Source organism: Hakea prostrata, chromosome 2 (genome assembly GCF_041222555.1).
Source record: "Hakea prostrata isolate BN-2017 chromosome 2, UWA_Hpros_2, whole genome shotgun sequence".
In the NCBI taxonomy this organism is placed as follows: domain Eukaryota; kingdom Viridiplantae; phylum Streptophyta; class Magnoliopsida; order Proteales; family Proteaceae; genus Hakea; species Hakea prostrata.
Window position 1 is genome coordinate 73124026 of NC_142601.1, and position 18737 is coordinate 73142762.

At 39.4% G+C, this 18737-nt stretch overlaps 2 protein-coding genes and 3 pseudogenes across 4 annotated transcripts; 3 read left to right on the plus strand and 2 right to left on the minus strand.

Moving 5' to 3' along the window:
* Window positions 1-366: 366 nt before the first annotated feature.
* On the plus strand, window positions 367-1614 carry LOC149026347 (zinc transporter 4-like; annotated as a pseudogene). Its single transcript, XR_016171466.1, has 3 exons — window positions 367-856; window positions 946-1095; window positions 1309-1614. The product of XR_016171466.1 is annotated as a zinc transporter 4-like (transcript).
* Window positions 1615-4572: 2958 nt separating this feature from the next.
* On the plus strand, window positions 4573-13018 carry SUF4 (zinc finger (C2H2 type) family protein). The gene is made up of 7 exons (XM_089146639.1): window positions 4573-5027; window positions 6448-6548; window positions 7254-7368; window positions 7830-8251; window positions 11229-11383; window positions 11509-11562; window positions 12281-13018. Exons 1-7 carry the CDS (start codon window positions 4837-4839, stop codon window positions 12350-12352), a joined length of 1110 nt encoding a protein of 369 aa, XP_089002765.1. The 5' UTR covers window positions 4573-4836; the 3' UTR covers window positions 12353-13018.
* A 711-nt stretch (window positions 13019-13729) lies between these two features.
* On the plus strand, window positions 13730-14961 carry LOC149026349 (loganic acid O-methyltransferase pseudogene; annotated as a pseudogene). The gene is made up of 2 exons (XR_016171482.1): window positions 13730-14493; window positions 14617-14961. The product of XR_016171482.1 is annotated as a loganic acid O-methyltransferase pseudogene (transcript).
* LOC149026350 (UDP-glycosyltransferase 71K2 pseudogene) lies at window positions 14432-16078 on the minus strand (annotated as a pseudogene).
* A 187-nt stretch (window positions 16079-16265) lies between these two features.
* Window positions 16266-17904, minus strand: LOC149026351 (UDP-glycosyltransferase 71K1-like). Its single transcript, XM_089143297.1, has one exon. The coding sequence runs from the start codon at window positions 17877-17879 to the stop codon at window positions 16377-16379; it is 1503 nt and encodes a 500-aa protein (XP_088999423.1). The 5' UTR covers window positions 17880-17904; the 3' UTR covers window positions 16266-16376.
* Between the last annotated feature and the right edge of the window lie 833 nt (window positions 17905-18737).

Genomic DNA, 18737 nt, shown 5'->3' on the forward strand with positions numbered 1-18737 from the left:
TCATTGAGAAGAGGATTGCAGTCTAAACAATGTTTGAATCCCAATCAAACCCGTACGGAAAAAACTTATAAAAGGATAAGAGAATACAAAAAAAAGATACACTGAATTGAGTTATCATTACTCAATATTTTATCGTCATTGTTTTCTTGTCATCTTTAATCGGAAGAATTTTCTAACTAGATCGTGAAACTCGACCACCTTGGTCCAGCTCATTCTTGCAGGTTCATTGGGTTGAGGAGACGTAACACCGATTCATCACTGTTGATTCCCGATTCATCAGTGCTACATGTACACTCACCCTTTGTGGTTCTCAGTTCTATAAAATCTCTTTCGGTTCTTTTTCTCTGTTCTTAGTTTTAGTTACATATGGAGAAGGTTTTGGGAATCTTGTCTCTTCTCTCATTTCTCCTCCTTCCCATCTTAGTCTCAGGTGATTGTACATGTGGCAGTGATGAATCGGGAATCAACAAAGATGAATCTCTCAAGTACAAGATAGGAGCCATCGCTTCCATTCTGTTTGGTGGTGCAGTTGGGGTATGCATTCCAATTCTGGGGAAGAGATTTAAGTTCTTAAGGCCAGAGAATGATATTTTCTTCATAATCAAAGCTTTTGCAGCAGGAGTGATCGAGTTCATTGCAATGTGTTCTGCAATTGGGACTTTAATGGTGGATACTTCACTTCAGCCAAGCGAAACCAGTGAATTCAGACATGGAGCATGGAGTAGATGAAGATCACTCTGGTCATATTCATATTCATACTCATGCCACCCATGGTCATTCACACGGGTCGTCGGTGGTCACAGCTGATGAAAATTCAGCAGCTAAGGAACTTGTGCGGCATCGGGTCATTTCGCAGGTTTGGCTATATTTTGCTGGAATGTTAATTTTCTTCATTCCTTCATCTGGGTTTAGTGATTTCATCGAATTTACATATTTAAATCTCAGGTTTTGGAGCTAGGGATTGTGGTTCACTCTGTGATAATAGGGATTTCAACTGGTGCTTCTGAAACACCGAGTGTAATAAGGCCTCTGGTTGCAGCCCTTACTTTCCATCAGTTCTTTGAGGGTATTGGACTTGGTGGATGCATCACACAGGTAATCTATCTTCCATCTCTTTTCCTTCATTGGGTTTTTAGGGTCTCCAAATTTTAATGTCAACTTTTGACTTCAAGAGAAAAGGAACAGTACCTATCATCATTTAAGTCCTCTAATTCAATCTGGGCCCGACTCAGATTTTAAATTCTGAGACCATTAAATCCTGCAACTCTCATAATTTGATGGGCTATGTCATTCTGTTATGTTGAACAGGCACAATTCAAAGCCAGAGCTGCTACAACTATGGCTATTTTCTTCTCCCTTACAACACCAATTGGGATTGCAATAGGTATTGGAATAACGAACGTTTACAAGGAAGATAGCCCCAATGCTCTCATCATTGAAGGGGTCCTTAATTCCGCTGCTGCTGGTATTTTGATTTACATGGCTTTGGTCGATTTACTTGCAGCTGATTTCATGAATTCCAGGATGCAACGCAATATGAGACTTCAGATAGGAGCTCAAATCTCCCTTCTCATAGGGGCTGGTTGTATGGCTGTTTTGGCTAAATGGACATGAATTGTTTGTTAATACAGGGGGTTTGTGTGGATTGCCCCTTTGTCAAATCTATTTTATTAGTTTTGGGTCATCTTGGTATGATTTCTTGTCGTACTTGGGTTGATCTTTGATTTTGAGAACTTATTTTTCAAACTGAAGTTTATCCTTTTCAGTTTTGTATGCAATTTTGTCAATTTTTCTGATCAGTCAGAACGTGATTCAATTATTAATTTTTTTCATCTTTTGGAGTAATTTTATATATAATTTAAATATAAAGCAGAATTTTATTTCTAGCTTTAAAGCGAATCAAACTCTTAACTTTATATGCATGATATTTGTCGACGGAACCAGCAATTGAGCTCTTTTCTTACATCGCATGACATATTGAAACCAGCGATTTCCGTCGAGAAAAGAGCAGCTTCGATCTATGAAAGATTTACCATTTTTCCAAACTTTGTAATATATATACAATCTCATTAATCCATATCTAAACCGGATTAACTGCCAGCAATCCATGGATTCAAGGCATAAAATTGAACTTACAGAAAGAAATATGGAGAATTCATAATCTGTGTTCATGCTTATGTTGCTGATAAAATGAGTGATGACAACAGGGTTTTCCTGTTTCAATGCTAAACATGTTTTAATCACAAATTTGTATGTTTGAGAGAGTCCAACTAATCATAGTGTTGGTCTATAAATACTAGCTGAAAGCAACAGTCTGGGTATTCCAATCTAGATACTTAAGGTTTAATGCTTTAAGCAACCTTCTGCTTAAACCCTAATCCTAACAGAAATTGGGTCTCAATTTGTAAGTGACGTTAGATCATGAATGATGGGTTGGACAGAGGTTGTTGGTGAAGAAAACAAGTTTGCTGATTTTGAGGTGGTGTGAATTCAATGCAAGTAAAGTTAGAGGATGGATTGGAAAAAGTTGTTGGGAAAGAAAACAAATCTCCCTTCTCATTCGGGCACCTTGTATGGCTGTTCTGGCTAAATGAGCTACTTTGATCTCTAAAAGATTTGTCATTTTACAAACTTTTTAAAATATAATCTCCTTCGCCTATCTCTAAACATGATTAACAGACAGCAATCCATGGATTTAAGGCATGAGATGGAATTTTCAGAAAGAAACGTGGAGAATTCATAATCTATGGTCATGCTTATGTTGCGGACAGAATGACTAATGAGAAGAGGGTGTTCTTGTTTCAATGTTAATCAAGTTTTAATGAACAATTTTTATGTCTCACCCAACCCCAACTAATTGATATACGTCACTCTATCATCATTGTCTATACAATGCAATGCAACACAGCTTCTCCCAACACTGACAAAATTGAACCTCCTTTTCCTGAGCTCTACTTATGTGTTACGCATTAACCGTGTTGCGCATGGTCGAGATTTTTGCTTGTTTTGCTCTCTAAAACCACAAAATTTCCTTGTCATGTCACCGATTGCGAGTGTCTTTCTTAAAACAGGTGAAGAAATTGGGAAGAGACATAAAAACTCAAATCTATACAAATTCAAAAGCAGCAAATTTATCAGGTCCATTCCTTGTCATAAATGGACCATCCATTTGATGTGATTTAGTTGAAAGTTTTTGTTATCCCAGTAATTCAAAATAGTAACCTCGGGAGGATGTTACTTGGCAAGATTAATGCCTTATGACTATGAAGTCAAAGGTTCAAATTTCTTTGAGACTAGGGGTGAGATCTCATTTTATATTTAAATTATATGTAAAAATATTATCCTGACCTTGAAGAATCAAATAAATAATAACTAACTATGAAAAACCCTTATAGGAGAAGAAGCTTCATGTTTGAGAATAAGAAGTTACACATTTGAGAAGATGAGTCTCATTCTTTCCAGCAATGAGAAACCCGATAAATTTGATTATCCAAAGTCGACCTCTTTTACCCATTGTCTAGAATGTGGATTCAATCTTGAGTTTTTGTTTTGAGACGACTCAGCTTTGAATCCATTTTAGAGTAAAATATAGATTTGAGTGAACCATAAAATATTTTTAATGAAACAATTTTTTAAAACCTAAATAGGATTTTATGGAAACTCATTTTATAGAATTTGGCAATCAAACGCTTGCTGAAGTTTAACAAACACATTCAAAACGGGTGCTTGCCATAAATGGAATGATCCAGAATATCAACATTTTACATATTGAGCTCATGGCGACCAAGTTGGGTCTATGGAAAGCAAAAGAGATGAGGTTTATGCATATACATGTGAAATCACACTTTGACGTAGCCATTCAAACCATCAGGGGCACATTCGCGACATTGTGGTTTGCCCTGGACATCATAGCTGAAATTACCAGGTTGGCGAGGCATTTTCTCCTTGAGTGTGAACTGTCGTCTGTCGTCATCCAATCAGCGGTTGAATTCACTTATCTGTTCATCAAAACTAAGCGAATATCATTTATATCTTTTAGAAGTTTTATTTATTTTATTTATTTATTTTTTGTAATCTGCAAACTTATCTTAAGGCTTCTTGGAAGAGTGCACTAAATGCACCACCTTCGATGAATCCGTTTCCATAATTATTGGATTTTTCTGCAACAATAGAGAGAACTGTAGACCCCATAAAAGGGCTTGTAGTTCAACCTCTAGCGCTAAGCATGGCTGTAAATGTTGTGCAAAATCAGCTATATACTTTCTAGCTGGGTGACGAATGACCCCACCAGCTTTGGCAAAACTCCTTCCTGTCTTTGATACACAAGGGAGCTAAGCTTCATTTACCTGTTTTATAAAATTTTGCAACGTTTCAAACCCTTGGTTGGGTTGATGACAATCTCCTTCATGAGCTTCTTTTCTTTTTTTTTTTTTTTTTTTTTTTTTTTTTTTAACCAAAAAATAAAATAATCTCGATTTTTTTTTATCGTATTTTTTATTTAGTTATCCACAATTATTTATTTATTAGATAGAATCATAGAACATTTTTCCTACTTAAACAGTTCTACTAATTTTTGTTTTGTTTTTTTGGGGGTTAGAATAGCACATAAGTTCTAACAGCACTAAAATTAGAGAGGCGCTGATTTAGAGAAAGAGAATGACGGATAAACCCTAATTGTGCAGAAGCTTGCTTTGTCGTGCGAGGAAAACCTGAGCGTCCGTTTTCTCGGAGGAAGAGGAGTAGAAAGAAAGGAAGAAAAAGGAAACACAGACAGAGACAGAGACAGCCCTAATTCGAAGAAGGCTCTATTGAGAAAAAAAGAAAAGAAAAAGGGGGATGGGCAAGAAGAAGAAGAGGCCTTCGAAGGTCTGGTGTTATTATTGCGATCGAGAGTTCGACGATGAGAAAATCCTTGTTCAGCATCAGAAAGCTAGACACTTTAAATGCCATGTCTGCCATAAGAAGCTTTCCACCGCGGGAGGCATGGCCATACATGTTCTTCAGGTCCACAAGGAGTCCGTAACTAAGTACGCTTCGGTGCCCTATTCTACATAATTTTTTCAATTTTTACCTTTTCGATGCTGAATTTCGTGCTTGTTGGGTTTTCTAGATTGATTAGCTTTCCTGCATTGTGGTGTTCATCTTGACATCTTTTTAAGGGTTTTTCGAATCCCGCTAGAATTGGTTACCTACCAAGGACTGGTAAAGTGATCTTTGGAACTGAAATTGTAATGACTAATTACCCGTCTAGAATTGTTACCTCCCAAGGAATGGTACAGTGATCGTTGGAACTAAAATTGTAATCTCTTTAAGCTTGGTGTCTAATTGCCGTTTACTTCTAAATGGGATGACTACATAGCATTAGACTGCAGCCATACACTTCAAAACTCCATGAAATTGACAATGTGTTCACTGTGATACCATTTACAGTGCTTTTGTATTGCCATATAATGGTCCATCTCAAGCCATCTTGTTTCTTTCTTTTATTTTTTTTTTTTATTTTTAATTTTTTTCAAGCATACTTAAAAACAATTTTGAGTAAATTATTGTTCATGTTCCTCCGGATATGCATATCAATTATGTAAAATATTGTTTTTTGTTTTTTTAAAGAAAGACGAAACATCATTTATTGGAGTCTCAGTAGCTCATGTATTTAGCGTCTTCGTTGGAATCATGAATTTTGTGAAGATATGTTACCATAAGATCATCATCAAGTATTCCTTTGCTCAATGTCTTCGAATTCCCGAAAGTTTGAACTAGGGTGAAAAGGCAACTTTGGACCTTGGGTGAACCGTCTTTTGGGGAAGATAGGAGTTGGATTACGACTTTGATTGTCGGCTTTACTTCTGTGACAGATATCTTTACTGATGCGGGTCTTCTTTAAGTTGACTACCGCCTAATAGTTGAGGATTCAGATGTTTGTTTTGGAAGGGAAATATCATGTGCAAACAAAGTTGGCATGCGTGACTTATTGTGAAATTCATCAACCTAATTGATTTATTTTGGAAGTGATAGAGGTGTATAGCACACTTTTGGATATGATAGATTGAGAACATATGCATACCTAGAAACCATCACATAAGCAAAAGAAGCATTTATGGTGTTTTAGTGCACGCTCGTGTTTAGTTATGTATATTAGTGCTCATGTTTGAAATCGTAAACATCGTTCTACTCAGAATGTGAATAATTACTTGTTCTTGAGAGTCCATTTCATAAATCCCGGGCTTTAAGCAATTGCAGTTTCTCCGAATTACTAGTTCTGTTCGAAAAAAATAAAGGCTGCTAGTTATATATATAATTTTTTTTTTGGAAGGAGGGGGGGGGGGGGGAGGAGTTGAGGGAGGGCAGGGTTTAATCATCTAGACATAAAAATTGGAAAAATGTTCTTTTGTTATCGTATTCTCTATGGCGTATTGGCTGATTTTCCAAATCTAATGATCACTTCAGGGTTCCCAACGCTAAACCTGAAAGAGAATCAACTGAAATTGAAATTTTTGGAATGCAAGGAATCCCACCTGATGTTTTAGCAGCGCACTATGGAGAGCAAGGTAATGTTTTTATTATTTGTATTCAGCCAAATCTTTGGGAGATGTAAGAATGGGGGATACCTCATGTTGATTTGTTTTTAAATACTAAACAGTGTTTATCTTAATGTTACAAATTTTGTATTCTGCTTCTGTTGCATTTATAATATTTTATTTTTTGATAGTCCTCAATTTTTCAGTGCTTTGTATCAGTCCTTCGCTAACTCAGTTTTTGGTTGGAATTTAGCATCTGAGCAGATGACCTTGGGGTGAACAATATTTCTGCCCATCCCACTTGTTCATAGCTCAGCTAAGTGTTTGTCCTCAAAAATATGAAAGTGGTCATTAGTTAGAAAGTATGCACAACTTTTGAACACTCTGTATTACCACTTGGCTAACTTGGTTTTAGGTTGTAAACTTACATTAGAGCCAATGATGTTGCTTTCCGCAATATTTCAGCAGACATGATTCCTTACATAGCTTAGCTAGGTGCTCATCTTTCTCTCTCTCTTTCCTTTTTTTTTTTTGGGGGGGGGGTGTGTGTGTGTGGGGGGGGAATGAATTAGGGTGCTCCTCATCCGTAAATGTACAGAACTGGCCATTAATCAGAAATGTGTGCGATGCCTCTATATCTATGATGTGTGTGACTTTATTTGGGATGATGGTGGATATGTAGCACAGTTCTTGGTCTGGATTTTCCTGATGACTATGTAACAAAAATTGTTGCAGAGGAAGATACCCCGTCAAAGATTGCCAAAGTGGAGATTCCAACCCCCAAGCTTGTCCCAGGAGCAGTAGGCATTGGGTTTCCTCCACAATCATCTGTGGGTGCGATGCAACCAATGTATGCACTTTCTCCTCAGATTTACCATTGTTAGATTTGAGACATTTATATGTTAACTGATTGCACCAAGTTATGTTAGTTCTCTTTAAGCTTGTTGGGCTTTTGAGACCGGGAATGCTTATTCTTTGCTTAGTATGGTCATTTTGAAATCCTTAATTTTCTATTTGATATCACATTTTCATTGTAATAAATAGAAGGCATATAAGATTGCTGTGGGTTAACCTGGAATGGCAAAATTGAGGTGAAAATTACCAGAAGTTCTCAGTTCAGGACCTGGCAGAAATCAAGCAGTTAAATCAAAATGTGGTTCATTTGCTTCTCTTGGAATATTCATTTTTCTCCATCAGAAATGACTAATTTAAGTTTATTGTTTGCCCACCTTGTGGGGCATGTACACACACACACACACACATTATGAGCCCTTTAATTGACCGTTGCTTGTGTTTGTTCTTTTTCTACAGTTACAATTCTGCATTAGCGCCTCCTTCAGGTTGGCCAGTGCCTCCTCGGCCACAACCTTGGTTTCCACCAGTTCCAGCAGTTTCGGTGCCTCCTCCTGCAGCTGCAGGATTGGCACAGCAGCCGTTGTTCCCCATACAATCTGGGCAGCCTCCACTTTCATCCATCACATCCCCACACCAACCACCATTTCCAATTACTCCACCTGGATTGCCCTCATCCACACCTCTTGTTCCAGCATCTCAACCTTTGTTTCCAATTAGTGGGGGTGCTACTGCCTTAACTCATAGTTCACCATTTTCTGCCCCTGCACTTTCAATTTCAACTCCATTGAGCACTTCGGCAGAACTTAAAAGCTTGGTTGACTCATATTCAAGCGTGAATTCTTCTACTGGAAACAGCTATCACACTCCAACTGTTCAAGGTCTGAATTCTCCTTTCCTAAGCTTCATATTTTATTCTGTTAATTCACATACTTGAATTGCACTGATCACTGCCTCAGGGGATGAAGTTCATTTATGATGTTCTTTGGTAAAGAAGTTTCATATTGTTTTGAATAATATTAGTTCTATATGCATGTACACATATTCTCTGAGTTAGTTTTACTGTAGAGTTTCTTGCATATAACTGTAGTTACTGAAGTGGATGACATCTCTTCACGAGAAAGCTTCTTGTGCTGATTATCTCACAGAAGCTTTTTTGTATAATCAAAGTTAAGCACTGCATTGGTACTGTCTATGATCTTTTCATCATCAGCAGATTGGTTGCTTCTGAAATTGCTGCATGTTGCTGCTGGGAAATGCTCTGCCAGTTCATCAACCAAACTAACATTTTTACTTTATTTTTAATTTTGAGTTAAACTTCGTTCCAATTCAAGCTGCCAGGTGGCAAATTTTTGTACACAATTTTGAGTCTATTTCCACTCAGGTGAGTTACCCCCCCCCCCCCAGCCATGTGAGGGAAATATAGTTGAAATTTTGGAGGGTTTTTGTTTTTGGTTGAAATTTATTTTATGGTTTTGGTTGGATATTCTCGTAGCTATTGAGTGGAAATAGAATAGGTTTTCCCCCATATTGTGAGGATATAAATTAAATTTAATGTGGATAAGTTGGGAATAGATTCCTATTCTATATCCCAACTAATGTTTCGGTCTTCCCCCTTCTTTTGTTGGGCTTTTGAGGCTGTTCTTCCCCCCCCCCCCCCTTATTCCATTACGAAACTAAGGAAAATATAATTGAAGTGTTCTTTTTTGGGGTAATAGAATGAAAAATATATAAAACATAGAGAGTCTATTGTATGAAGAGCATGATTGAATAAAACTCGTGGTGAATTGTTCAGTTGATGATGGCGAAATTGGTTTTTCTTTCTCTTTCTAGGATTGACTGCTTAAGTTTTTCATTTGTTCTAATTTCCTCTTATATAGAAATTTAGTGACATAGATAATGGGATAAAATATTATTAAGAGTAAAAGGAGATACTTTGTGTAATTATGATTTAATAGAATCAAATCTTACAAAATAGTAGAAAGACATAAATGAAAAAACTAACAAAAAAAAATCATCCTATTTGGAATTTTGTCTTATAGTTGAGAGTTTACTCCACTTGCATATCTTCCTCAAACAAAGAAAGAACTAATTTTTATTTATTGTTGAGGAAAAAATAGATGCTGTGAAGGATTAGGAATTACCTTTTTTAATTAAAAAAAAATTAATATGGGTGTCTTTTGAAAATAAAATATTGGGCAAATTTTTGGGGTGGGATGAAATACAGTGAGAAAATTTTTGGTCGTGAATAATATTTCTAGGAGATAAATAAGGGGGAGGTGGGTGAAGAGACGTAAGGTTTGAGGTAAAAGGGTGTTAGTTGAAGAGGTGTACCTCTTGAGAGAACCTATTAAGGATAGGTGCAACATTTTGTTGGTGGCGTGATTCAACGGATATTATACGGGGTGGTATGGAAGGATATGTTCAATGAGGAAAAGGTATGTTGTTTCGAAGGAGGGGTGTTTTGGTCCAGTGAAACAATGTATCGTAACTGAATTGAGATTCTACTTATATATAGTAGTATGACTTTAATTTCGAGTCATACTTCGGTCCAATTTAAGCTGCCAGGTGGCAAAAGAAACTATTAAAAATCTAAGACTATGATGGCATGCATGGGACAAATCGTTAAACAATTCTCTAGCCTGTATCCGAAAGGAAACTTAATGCGGTCCCAGAGTTCATAACCTATTTGGATTGCTTATTCTCTCAGGCAGCGGACATCTAACTCCAATTTTGAAGAACAGTTGGAATGTCGTAAATTCTGAAGCAATTCTCTGCTTTATATGTAAAATAATAATAAAGAGGAGTCGGACTGTGAAAAATTAGACTTGTGGGACTTCTTTCAGAACCAAAGCAATGAAGGAGACTTAGGATTGAAGTTTTAACCTTTGTATCCTTCATGATTTGACCATGATGATTTGTAAGTCTCTAGGTATATGCTTTAGCAAAGAATTCTTTGGATTATCTGTTGCCATTTTGAGTTCTCTTGGTATGAGCATCCTGGATTTCTTTTGTTGTGCTCCCTTTCTTTTAAAATTGTCAATCATAAGTTTGTCACAATGACGAAATGTTGTTTGAATCCCCTAATGAGGGACAGGGTATAAAGGAGAAAGAAGGATAAAGAAGATAAGGAAAAGAAGGAAAAAGCTGAGAAGAATCAGACTTGAAGAAGGGGAAGAGGGAGAAGAACATTCATAAAGAAGAAGGAAGAAGAAGAAGAAGAAGAAGAGAAGAGAAGAGAAGAGAGGAGGAGGGGGCTGGAAATGCACAAACCTCAATCTTTCCTTCATTTATTCTATTCCATCCTTAATAAGCTGGTTAGAAGTGTCTAAAAGAGACATACTTTGGTACGAAAACAACTATAGGTGGAATCTTGGTATTTTAAAACTAACAAATAACTGATCCTAAGTATTGTGGACATTTAACTATCTTTGAAGAATTCATCTAGTTTGTTTGCTGCTGAAAATTTGTCTGGGCATGGGTGTAGGTTCCTTTATAAATAGGCCCAGCATTCTGATGAAAGATTGTTCATAATCTATGCTTCACCTCATTGCAAGCCCCACTTTTCTCTCTTTAAACAAGAATTAAAATAAAAAAATCCAAGTTCCTGCCTGCCTCATTTCATTATTTATTTTTATTTTTTGGTGGGGGGGGGGGGTTGCTAAATGACAACTGACGGGAAAGATGAAATTCCCCCAGTTAATTGTGATATGATTATGAAAATGTGTTCTTGAAGGAGCTCTGTTGTCATTGTCCCTTAATTTTACCCCTTTTTTATAATTTTACGTTATGACTAAGTCTTTTGTTCACGCTGTATAGCCACTGACATTTTTTTTATTGCTGTTGCTTTTGCTGTAGGGGGATCATTTTTCAATTCGCATACGTATGCTTCAGGTCCAAATACTGGTGGTCCTTCTATAGGGCCTCCTCCTGTGATTGCTAATAAAGCTCCAGCAATTCAACCAGGAACAAATGAGGTGTATTTAGTTTGGGATGATGAGGCCATGTCCATGGTTAGTAGTCTGTATTTCTTTTGGTACTTTTTATTGTCATCGACTTATTGATTGGGTTTTGTGATTCTGGTTCCAGTTAGTTATGGAAGCTTCTACTGATTACATGGGATTAATTTTTCATCCAGGAGGAAAGAAGAATGTCTCTACCAAAGTATCAGGTGCATGATGAAACTAGCCAGGTAAGTCACTATATTCCCCTTTATTCATTCAAATGGATACGTGAGCTGTTTGCACATCCAAATGGATGTGAAGGCTTATTTTATTTACTGCTTTTCAGATTCAATTATTTTTTTTAGAAGTACTTGCATATGAATTCTGGGCCAAAATTCGTTACCCATTTTAAGTAAGAACACACTCTGAAATGAATTTACATAATCAAATATTATTCTAGTTCTTACATGTTAGCCGAGGGGGCATGGTGCTAAATTTAACTGCCACTCTGCGGTTTGCAAGCATTTCCACCGATTTTGTGGACGTCAAAAGTTTCAAGTAGGTATTCACGTTGTCTTTGCTGGTAGTTAGTATTTACAAATCTGACAAGCATGCTGTGATCAGCTGGAGGGTTTCTTCAACCTAGCACCGGTCCACGCGAAAAAATAGTGTATGTATTTGCTTTGTTGAAAATTTGAATTTGTTGGTTGGTATTCATTCTCCCTATACTTGATTACTAAGTGTGGGGTTGGGAAGGAGAATATTGCCAACAGGATTTTCCAATTCATAGCATTTCTTGTTATCTTTTATGATCGCACACTGCATTCAGACTTGGCCCAGGTCAGCTTCTGTCACAAGTTTGGTATCTCTTGCATGAATGAAACCTTGATATCTAATTTGTCTCGAGGAATGACTGGTGGTCAGAATTTCTTTCTGATTTTCAGTGTCTTGGTTCCATTATTTCAGATGAATTCTGTTGATGCTGCCATAGACAGACGGATATCTGAAAGCAGGCTTGCTGGACGAATGGCTTTCTAGTTGCATTGTGCTACATTGTGGATGAACCATATATAACGCAACAGGAGGGAAGCATTCCTGAAGTACTCTTTAAGACCAGAATCCTAGAAGTAAATTCATGATTTTTCTTTATAGTGCATTCTTTTGGGATGAGTCACTGGTCGTCAAAATGTATTCTTTCAAAGAAGATCGGATTTTAGAGAGCCAATTTTTCTAGATTTGGAGGTCTCCGTTCGCTGGCTGAGAGATGTACTAAGTGTGTCTTGATCTTTTCTTGGATTAAATCAACTATTTTTTTTTTTTTTTTTAGTTTTAGTTTTTTTCATTAGATGTTTAAGAATTTTCCGGCTAAATGTATTATCAAAATCTGTTCCCTTGAATTCAGCCTTTAATCTTAGTGTCCTTTTATATCTTTTGGGTTGTTGTTGTGTGATATCTGTTTTTTTTTGGCCAGAATTGTTGTGTGATATGACTAACAGGTGAAGATTGATGGGGATTTAATTCTTTATTATTTGTTATATTTTGGTTTGGATTCATGTTCTGTAAGAAATCTGCAATTGAGAAACCAATTTCAGACGACCGCCTGAATTTTAATTCAAGTAATACATTGTACTTCTAGAATATCCGTGTCATTAACAATACGTAAGGGTGGTTCATGTAATTAAACATGAATATTTCTGAGTAAATCAAGCGATGGAATGGATCTATGAGGTCATTTATGTAATTCTAAGTAGTAACGTCGTGGTACTGTGGTAGCTGTAGTGTTTCATTGGTAACTCTGGCAGAGTTCGTATCTTCTCCATTTTGTTCTATTCTAGGTGGAAATTTTCTTGATCTACGGTTGTTTAAAAAAGATTTTTTTAACGAGGTTTTATAAAGTAAGTTTCACCGAAAGAAGTAAAGAATAAGTCTTTGAATTCAAATTTAAATTCAAATCTACTTGGTCTTATCTCCAACAGATGAAGAAGAGTTTGAGTTGTGATTAAAATATCAACATTTTGATTGTAAACAACTTGTAATTCAAATTCAAATATTCGAATTGTAATTCAAATAAATTTAATATACATCTTCCACTGAATGAATTCTCTCTCAAATGAAATTCTAACTGGATTTTTAATTTTGATTTCGATAAACATTATTTTAAATGTACTTCTAAATTGTGTAGTTATGGTCAAAGTTCACTAGAGCCACATTTATGTTTCTTACCCAAGAAAAAGTCTTCTTTTGGTATTAAAAACTACTTTAGATGTAATTGAAATTAATGATATATTCTAACTATTTGACCGGCTTACATCTCTAACGATATGACCCCTGGTTCTCTCACAAAATTATCAGATTCGAAATAAAAGGGTCAGCAAGGTCTACTAGTATTTCTTTGGTGTCCGATTCCAACTCGAGTTTGTTGGCCAAAATCAAGCTGATTTTGGTTGTATGATCAACAAAGTATTTCAACATATACATGAATGGTATGTACTATCTGGTATTTCCCCTCTTCGTAGAAAATGGCTATGAAGAGTTATATCAAATCAAGGATTGAGGAAGAAGTATCCCAAAAGCTTGACATTAAACTCTTCTCTTCTTCTACAAACGCACTCCACATTGCAGATTTGGGTTGTTCAGTTGGACCTGAAACATATTCAGCAATGCATGACATCGTAGATGTCATAGAGCTCAAGTACGTTTCTGAAGGTTTAAAAGACCAAATCCCAGAATTTCTCGTGTTCTTCAATGACTTCGTTTCCAATGATTTCAACACTCTGTTTTCTGCTCTGCCTCCCAACAGACAATACTTAGCTGCAGGTGTACCGGGTTCGTTTTATGAACGCTTGTTTGCTGCAGGATCTCTCCATTTTGTGTACTCATCTCATTCTCTCCAATGGCTTTCTAAGGTTCCAGATGAGGTGATGGACGAGAACTCTCCTGCATGGAACAAGGGGAAGATTTTTTACACTAGTTCGGAAAAGGCAGTACAAGAGGCTTATAAAGCTCAATATGAAGAGGACATGGAGTCCTTTTTGTCTGCCAGAGCTGAAGAGCTTGTGGGTGGAGGCATGATGACCCTTCTCATGCCAGGCCTCTCAGATGGAACCCCATATTCTATATGCTCTCATGGAGTGCTATATGACCTTCTTGGGTGTTGCCTCATGGAGATGGCTCAGATGGTAAGCCTTCATTCTTAGGGATAATTTTAGATGATCTTGCACTTTGTTTTTAATCTGATTTGATGGGAATTGTTCCCAAGGTTGTTATTTGTTTATAATCATGGTTGTTAACTTAATTGACAGGGATCAGTAAGTGAGGAGAAAGTGAACTCTTTCAACTACCCTACATACATTGCATCTCCAAAGGAGTTTGAACGGTTGGTAGAGGAGGATGGATGTTTCAGCATCGAGAAGATGGAGATGTTGACACGGTTGACAGAGGAAGAAGAACCACCTGACTCAGAGATTTGCATGAGCTTTCTAAGAAATGGAATGGAAGAACCCATCAAGGAACACTTTGGAGATCACATCCTTGACGACTTGTTCGACAGATTCTCTAAGGAATTTGCAGACTCTTCTTCCCACCTCATGGAGGAAATCTACAAGAAACCAAACCAATTATTTGCAATTCTAAAACGCAAGGTGTAAAAAATTAATTAGAATTAGATCATACTGTGTAATCCTTTAGATTAACGAGTCTTCGTGACTAGTAAACAACTTGATTCATCCCTTAATTCAAGTCTTATTATATATATATTACAGGGAATTGATTCATGAATGAGCTCTGCTGGTCATTACAGATTGAGCAATTCTTCAATGGGAAAACCCGCTTGGTTTTCTTGAACTCTCATCCATCAGATCCTCAATCAACAGTCCAAGAGAAGTATACGATGATCCATCGTCCTTTAGCACTCGCCTACTCTTCTCCCCCATCTCCTTGGCCTTCATCCTCACCTCACATTTAGAATCCATCAAACACCTAACTGCTCTCTCCACCTCCTCCGCGTTCACCAAATCATCTCCTCCCCTATAATCTAAACTCAGCTCCACCACCAATCCCCCCAACTCCTTCACCATCTGAAACGCATTCAGATGCTGCTCGGCATGCAGTGGCCACGCTGCGATCGGCACATCGAACCACAAGCTCTCCAATATCGAGTTCCACCCACAATGCGACACGAACCCACCTATCGCAGGGTGACCCAGAACTTCCACCTGTGGGACCCAACCACAAACCAAACCTCTCTTTGCCTGAGCCGTCGTCCGCTCCAAAAACCCCTCCGGCAACATTTCCTCTAGAGAACCGGGGCCCACCTGCTGAGGTGGCTGCGCAGTGCCACAGAACCGGTATTCGCTCCTATCAGCCCATTTGCTATCTCTTTCCTTGCGGGCACTCAGCTCCCCTGCTGCCAGCCAGAAACACCCCGCGCCCGCGGTTGTCATCCAGCCATCTCTTTGTGCTTCGGTTGTGTCCTGTCCGTTCCGGTGGATCAGACCCTGAAGATCGAGTACGGTCCACCGCGTAACTGTTGGGATCGACCGTTTGGGTGGATAACGATTGACCGCATAGGGTTCAGCTCGGCAATGTGTTGATGATAATTCCCTTGGCTTCCCTGTACCGGCGGCTGTGATGGATGTTCCAGCTAAACCCGCCTTGGTTTTTGCGCCATAGGGACTCGGGCAGGACACGGTTGACAGAGGAAGAAGAACCACCTGACTCAGAGATTTGCATGAGCTTTCTAAGAAATGGAATGGAAGAACCCATCAGGACACTTTGGAGATCACATCCTTGCGACTTGTTCGCAGATTCTCTAGGAATTTGCAGACTCTTCTTCCCACCTCATGGAGGAATCTACAAGAACCACCAATTATTTGCATTCTAAACGCAAGGTGTTTATTAGATTGTCATACTGTGTAATCCTTTAGATTAACAGTCTTCGTGACTAGTAACCAACTTGATTCATCCCTTAATTCAAGTCTTATTACATATATATATATATATTACAGGGAATTGATTCATGAATGAGCTCTGCTCTGCTGGTCATTACAGATTGAGCAATTCTTCAACGGGAAAACCCGCTTGGTTTTCTTGAGCTCTCATCCATCAGATCCTCAATCAACAGTCCAAGAGAAGTATACGATGATCCATCGTCCTTTAGCACTCGCCTACTCTTCTCCCCCATCTCTTTGGCCTTCATCCTCACCTCACATTTAGAATCCATCAAACACCTAACTGCTCTCTCCACCTCTTCCGCGTTCACCAAATCATCTCCTCCCCTGTAATCCAATCTCAGCTCCACCACCAATCCCCCCAACTCCTTCACCATCTGGAACGCATTCAGATGCTGCTCGGCATGCAGTGGCCACGCTGCGATCGGCACATCGAACCACAAGCTCTCCAATATCGAGTTCCACCCACAATGCGACACGAACCCACCTATCGCAGGGTGACCCAGAACTTCCACCTGTGGGACCCAACCACAAACCAAGCCTCTCTTAGCCTGAGCCGTCCGCTCCAAAAACCCCTCTGGCAACACTTCCTCTAGATTCTCGTATTCTGTGGGAGGAGAACCGGGGCCCACCTGCTGAGGTGGCATGCGCAGTGACCACAGAAACCGGTATCCGCTCCTATCAAGCCCATTTGCTATCTCTTTCACTTGCGGAGCACTGAAGCTCCCCATGCTGCCAAAGCACAGAAACACCACCGACGCCGGCGGTTGATCATCGAGCCATCTCTTTATGCTTCGGAATTGTGTCCTGTCCGATTCCGAGTGTATCAGACCCTGGAGATCGAGTAACGGTCCAACCGCGTAAACCGTCGGGATCGAACCATTTGAGGATAACGATTGAACCGCATAGGGTTCAAGCTCGGCAAATGTGTTGATGATAATTCCCTTGGCTTCCCTGTACCGGCGGCAGTGATAGATGCACCAGATAAACCCGTCTTGGTTTTTGCGCCAAAGGAACTCGGGCAGGACACCGGGCGGGACTGGGTTTCTGAAACTCGGAATCGTCAAGTCCATCTCCGAGTCCTTGAAGTCGGAGTGGATGCAAGCGTCTAGCGTAGGGAGGTGGAGTCCGAGACCCAGCACGCAAGCGTTAGATGTGTAGAAAATATAGGAAGGGATTCCGAGTTCGGTGGCTACATCGATCATGGAAGTGCACGCCATGTCGATTACTAACCCACCGATTCGTTCTGGGTTGGCATCGGCTGACTCGGGTGTATCGAAAAAGAGTTGGGTTATAGTGTTCTTGACAAAGGGTTTCTGGGCATCAATGAAGATGGATACCATGGCTTCTGGCGAGTCAGCCGTCGTGTCGGTTGAAGATAGTTCCACATGTGGTAGTTCGATGAAGCGGATTCCGGCGACAGAGGCGACAGAGGCAACGAGAGATCGGAAGCGAGCGTCGAACTCGGTGGTAGTAGGGAACTTTATGATGATAATTGTAATGGCGATTCGGCGATCTCTAGCCATGAGTTGCCTGGTCAACTCAACCATCGGAATTATATGACCCATTAAAGGAAGTGGAAGGAACACCAAATCCACCCTTTTCTTGCTCGCCATGGTTGCCTCCTCTTTCTCGGCTTCTTCTTCCTTCTCGTATCCGGACGATGAGTCCCGCAAGAAAGGTTAGATGCGGGCCGGCTTGTGTGCCGGCAACCGCCTCCGATGGCAAAGTCAGATGATGAACCGAATGAGGTATCGTGCAAAAGCTACACAAGATTATGCTCAAAGTGTATTGGTTCCTTACCGGAGGGGTAGATCTATGCATTTATAGTGTGGTGTTACCTTTTACGTGTTTGGTAAGTTGGCCCGACAAGGACCGATGTTTCTCCTCGATCATGCTCCCTTGTCGTTAGCCCCATTCAATCACCGTCGAGTTGACCTTCTATAACAAGGATGATTGCTATATTTGTGGCGTACGTTACGCCTTCGGTTATAGAAGATCGGCATCCTTCCCGACTAACAGCAATGTGGAGCCCCATTCAGCTGGGACCCGATTACGTTACATCATGATAGGTCGGGTGTAACCCGCTTAATATGACGGTACCCATTCACTCGGGTTATACCCGACCGGTGCATATCTTTCCGTATCATAAGCCCCCTATCCCGATCGTTGCTTGCGATGTTCGGGATAGTTAAGTGGTTGGAATGAGTCGTATCTCTGGAGGTTCCACGAGTTCCCTTCCCTCGGACATTTCCAGAATATCCCTTAGTGGGCGCATTGAATGCCTCACGCACTAAAGTGACCAGCCGTTTTTTGTAACGGCTGTCCTCGTGACTTCGCCCAACCCGAGATTGACACGTCGGCGGCTAGGCGTAGGCTTCATAATGAGAGCTTCGGGAGGCGAACCGTTTTGCTTTGCAACCGTTGATCGTCAAGAGTCGTAACCGTCCGATCAAGAAGTGTAACGCCTCTTC

What these genes read in the sequence shown, in the direction of transcription:
- LOC149026351 (XM_089143297.1), bottom strand. Translation starts at nt 17,879, where the DNA reads ATGGCGAGCAAGAAAAGGGTGGATTTGGTGTTCCTTCCACTTCCTTTA.
- SUF4 (XM_089146639.1), top strand. Translation starts at nt 4,837, where the DNA reads ATGGGCAAGAAGAAGAAGAGGCCTTCGAAGGTCTGGTGTTATTATTGC. An exon ending in AGCGCACTATGGAGAGCAAG is followed by an intron (nt 6,549 to 7,253) that starts GTAATGTTTTTA and finishes AAATTGTTGCAG; the next exon opens with AGGAAGATACCCCGTCAAAG. An exon ending in TGCATGATGAAACTAGCCAG is followed by an intron (nt 11,563 to 12,280) that starts GTAAGTCACTAT and finishes CCATTATTTCAG; the next exon opens with ATGAATTCTGTTGATGCTGC.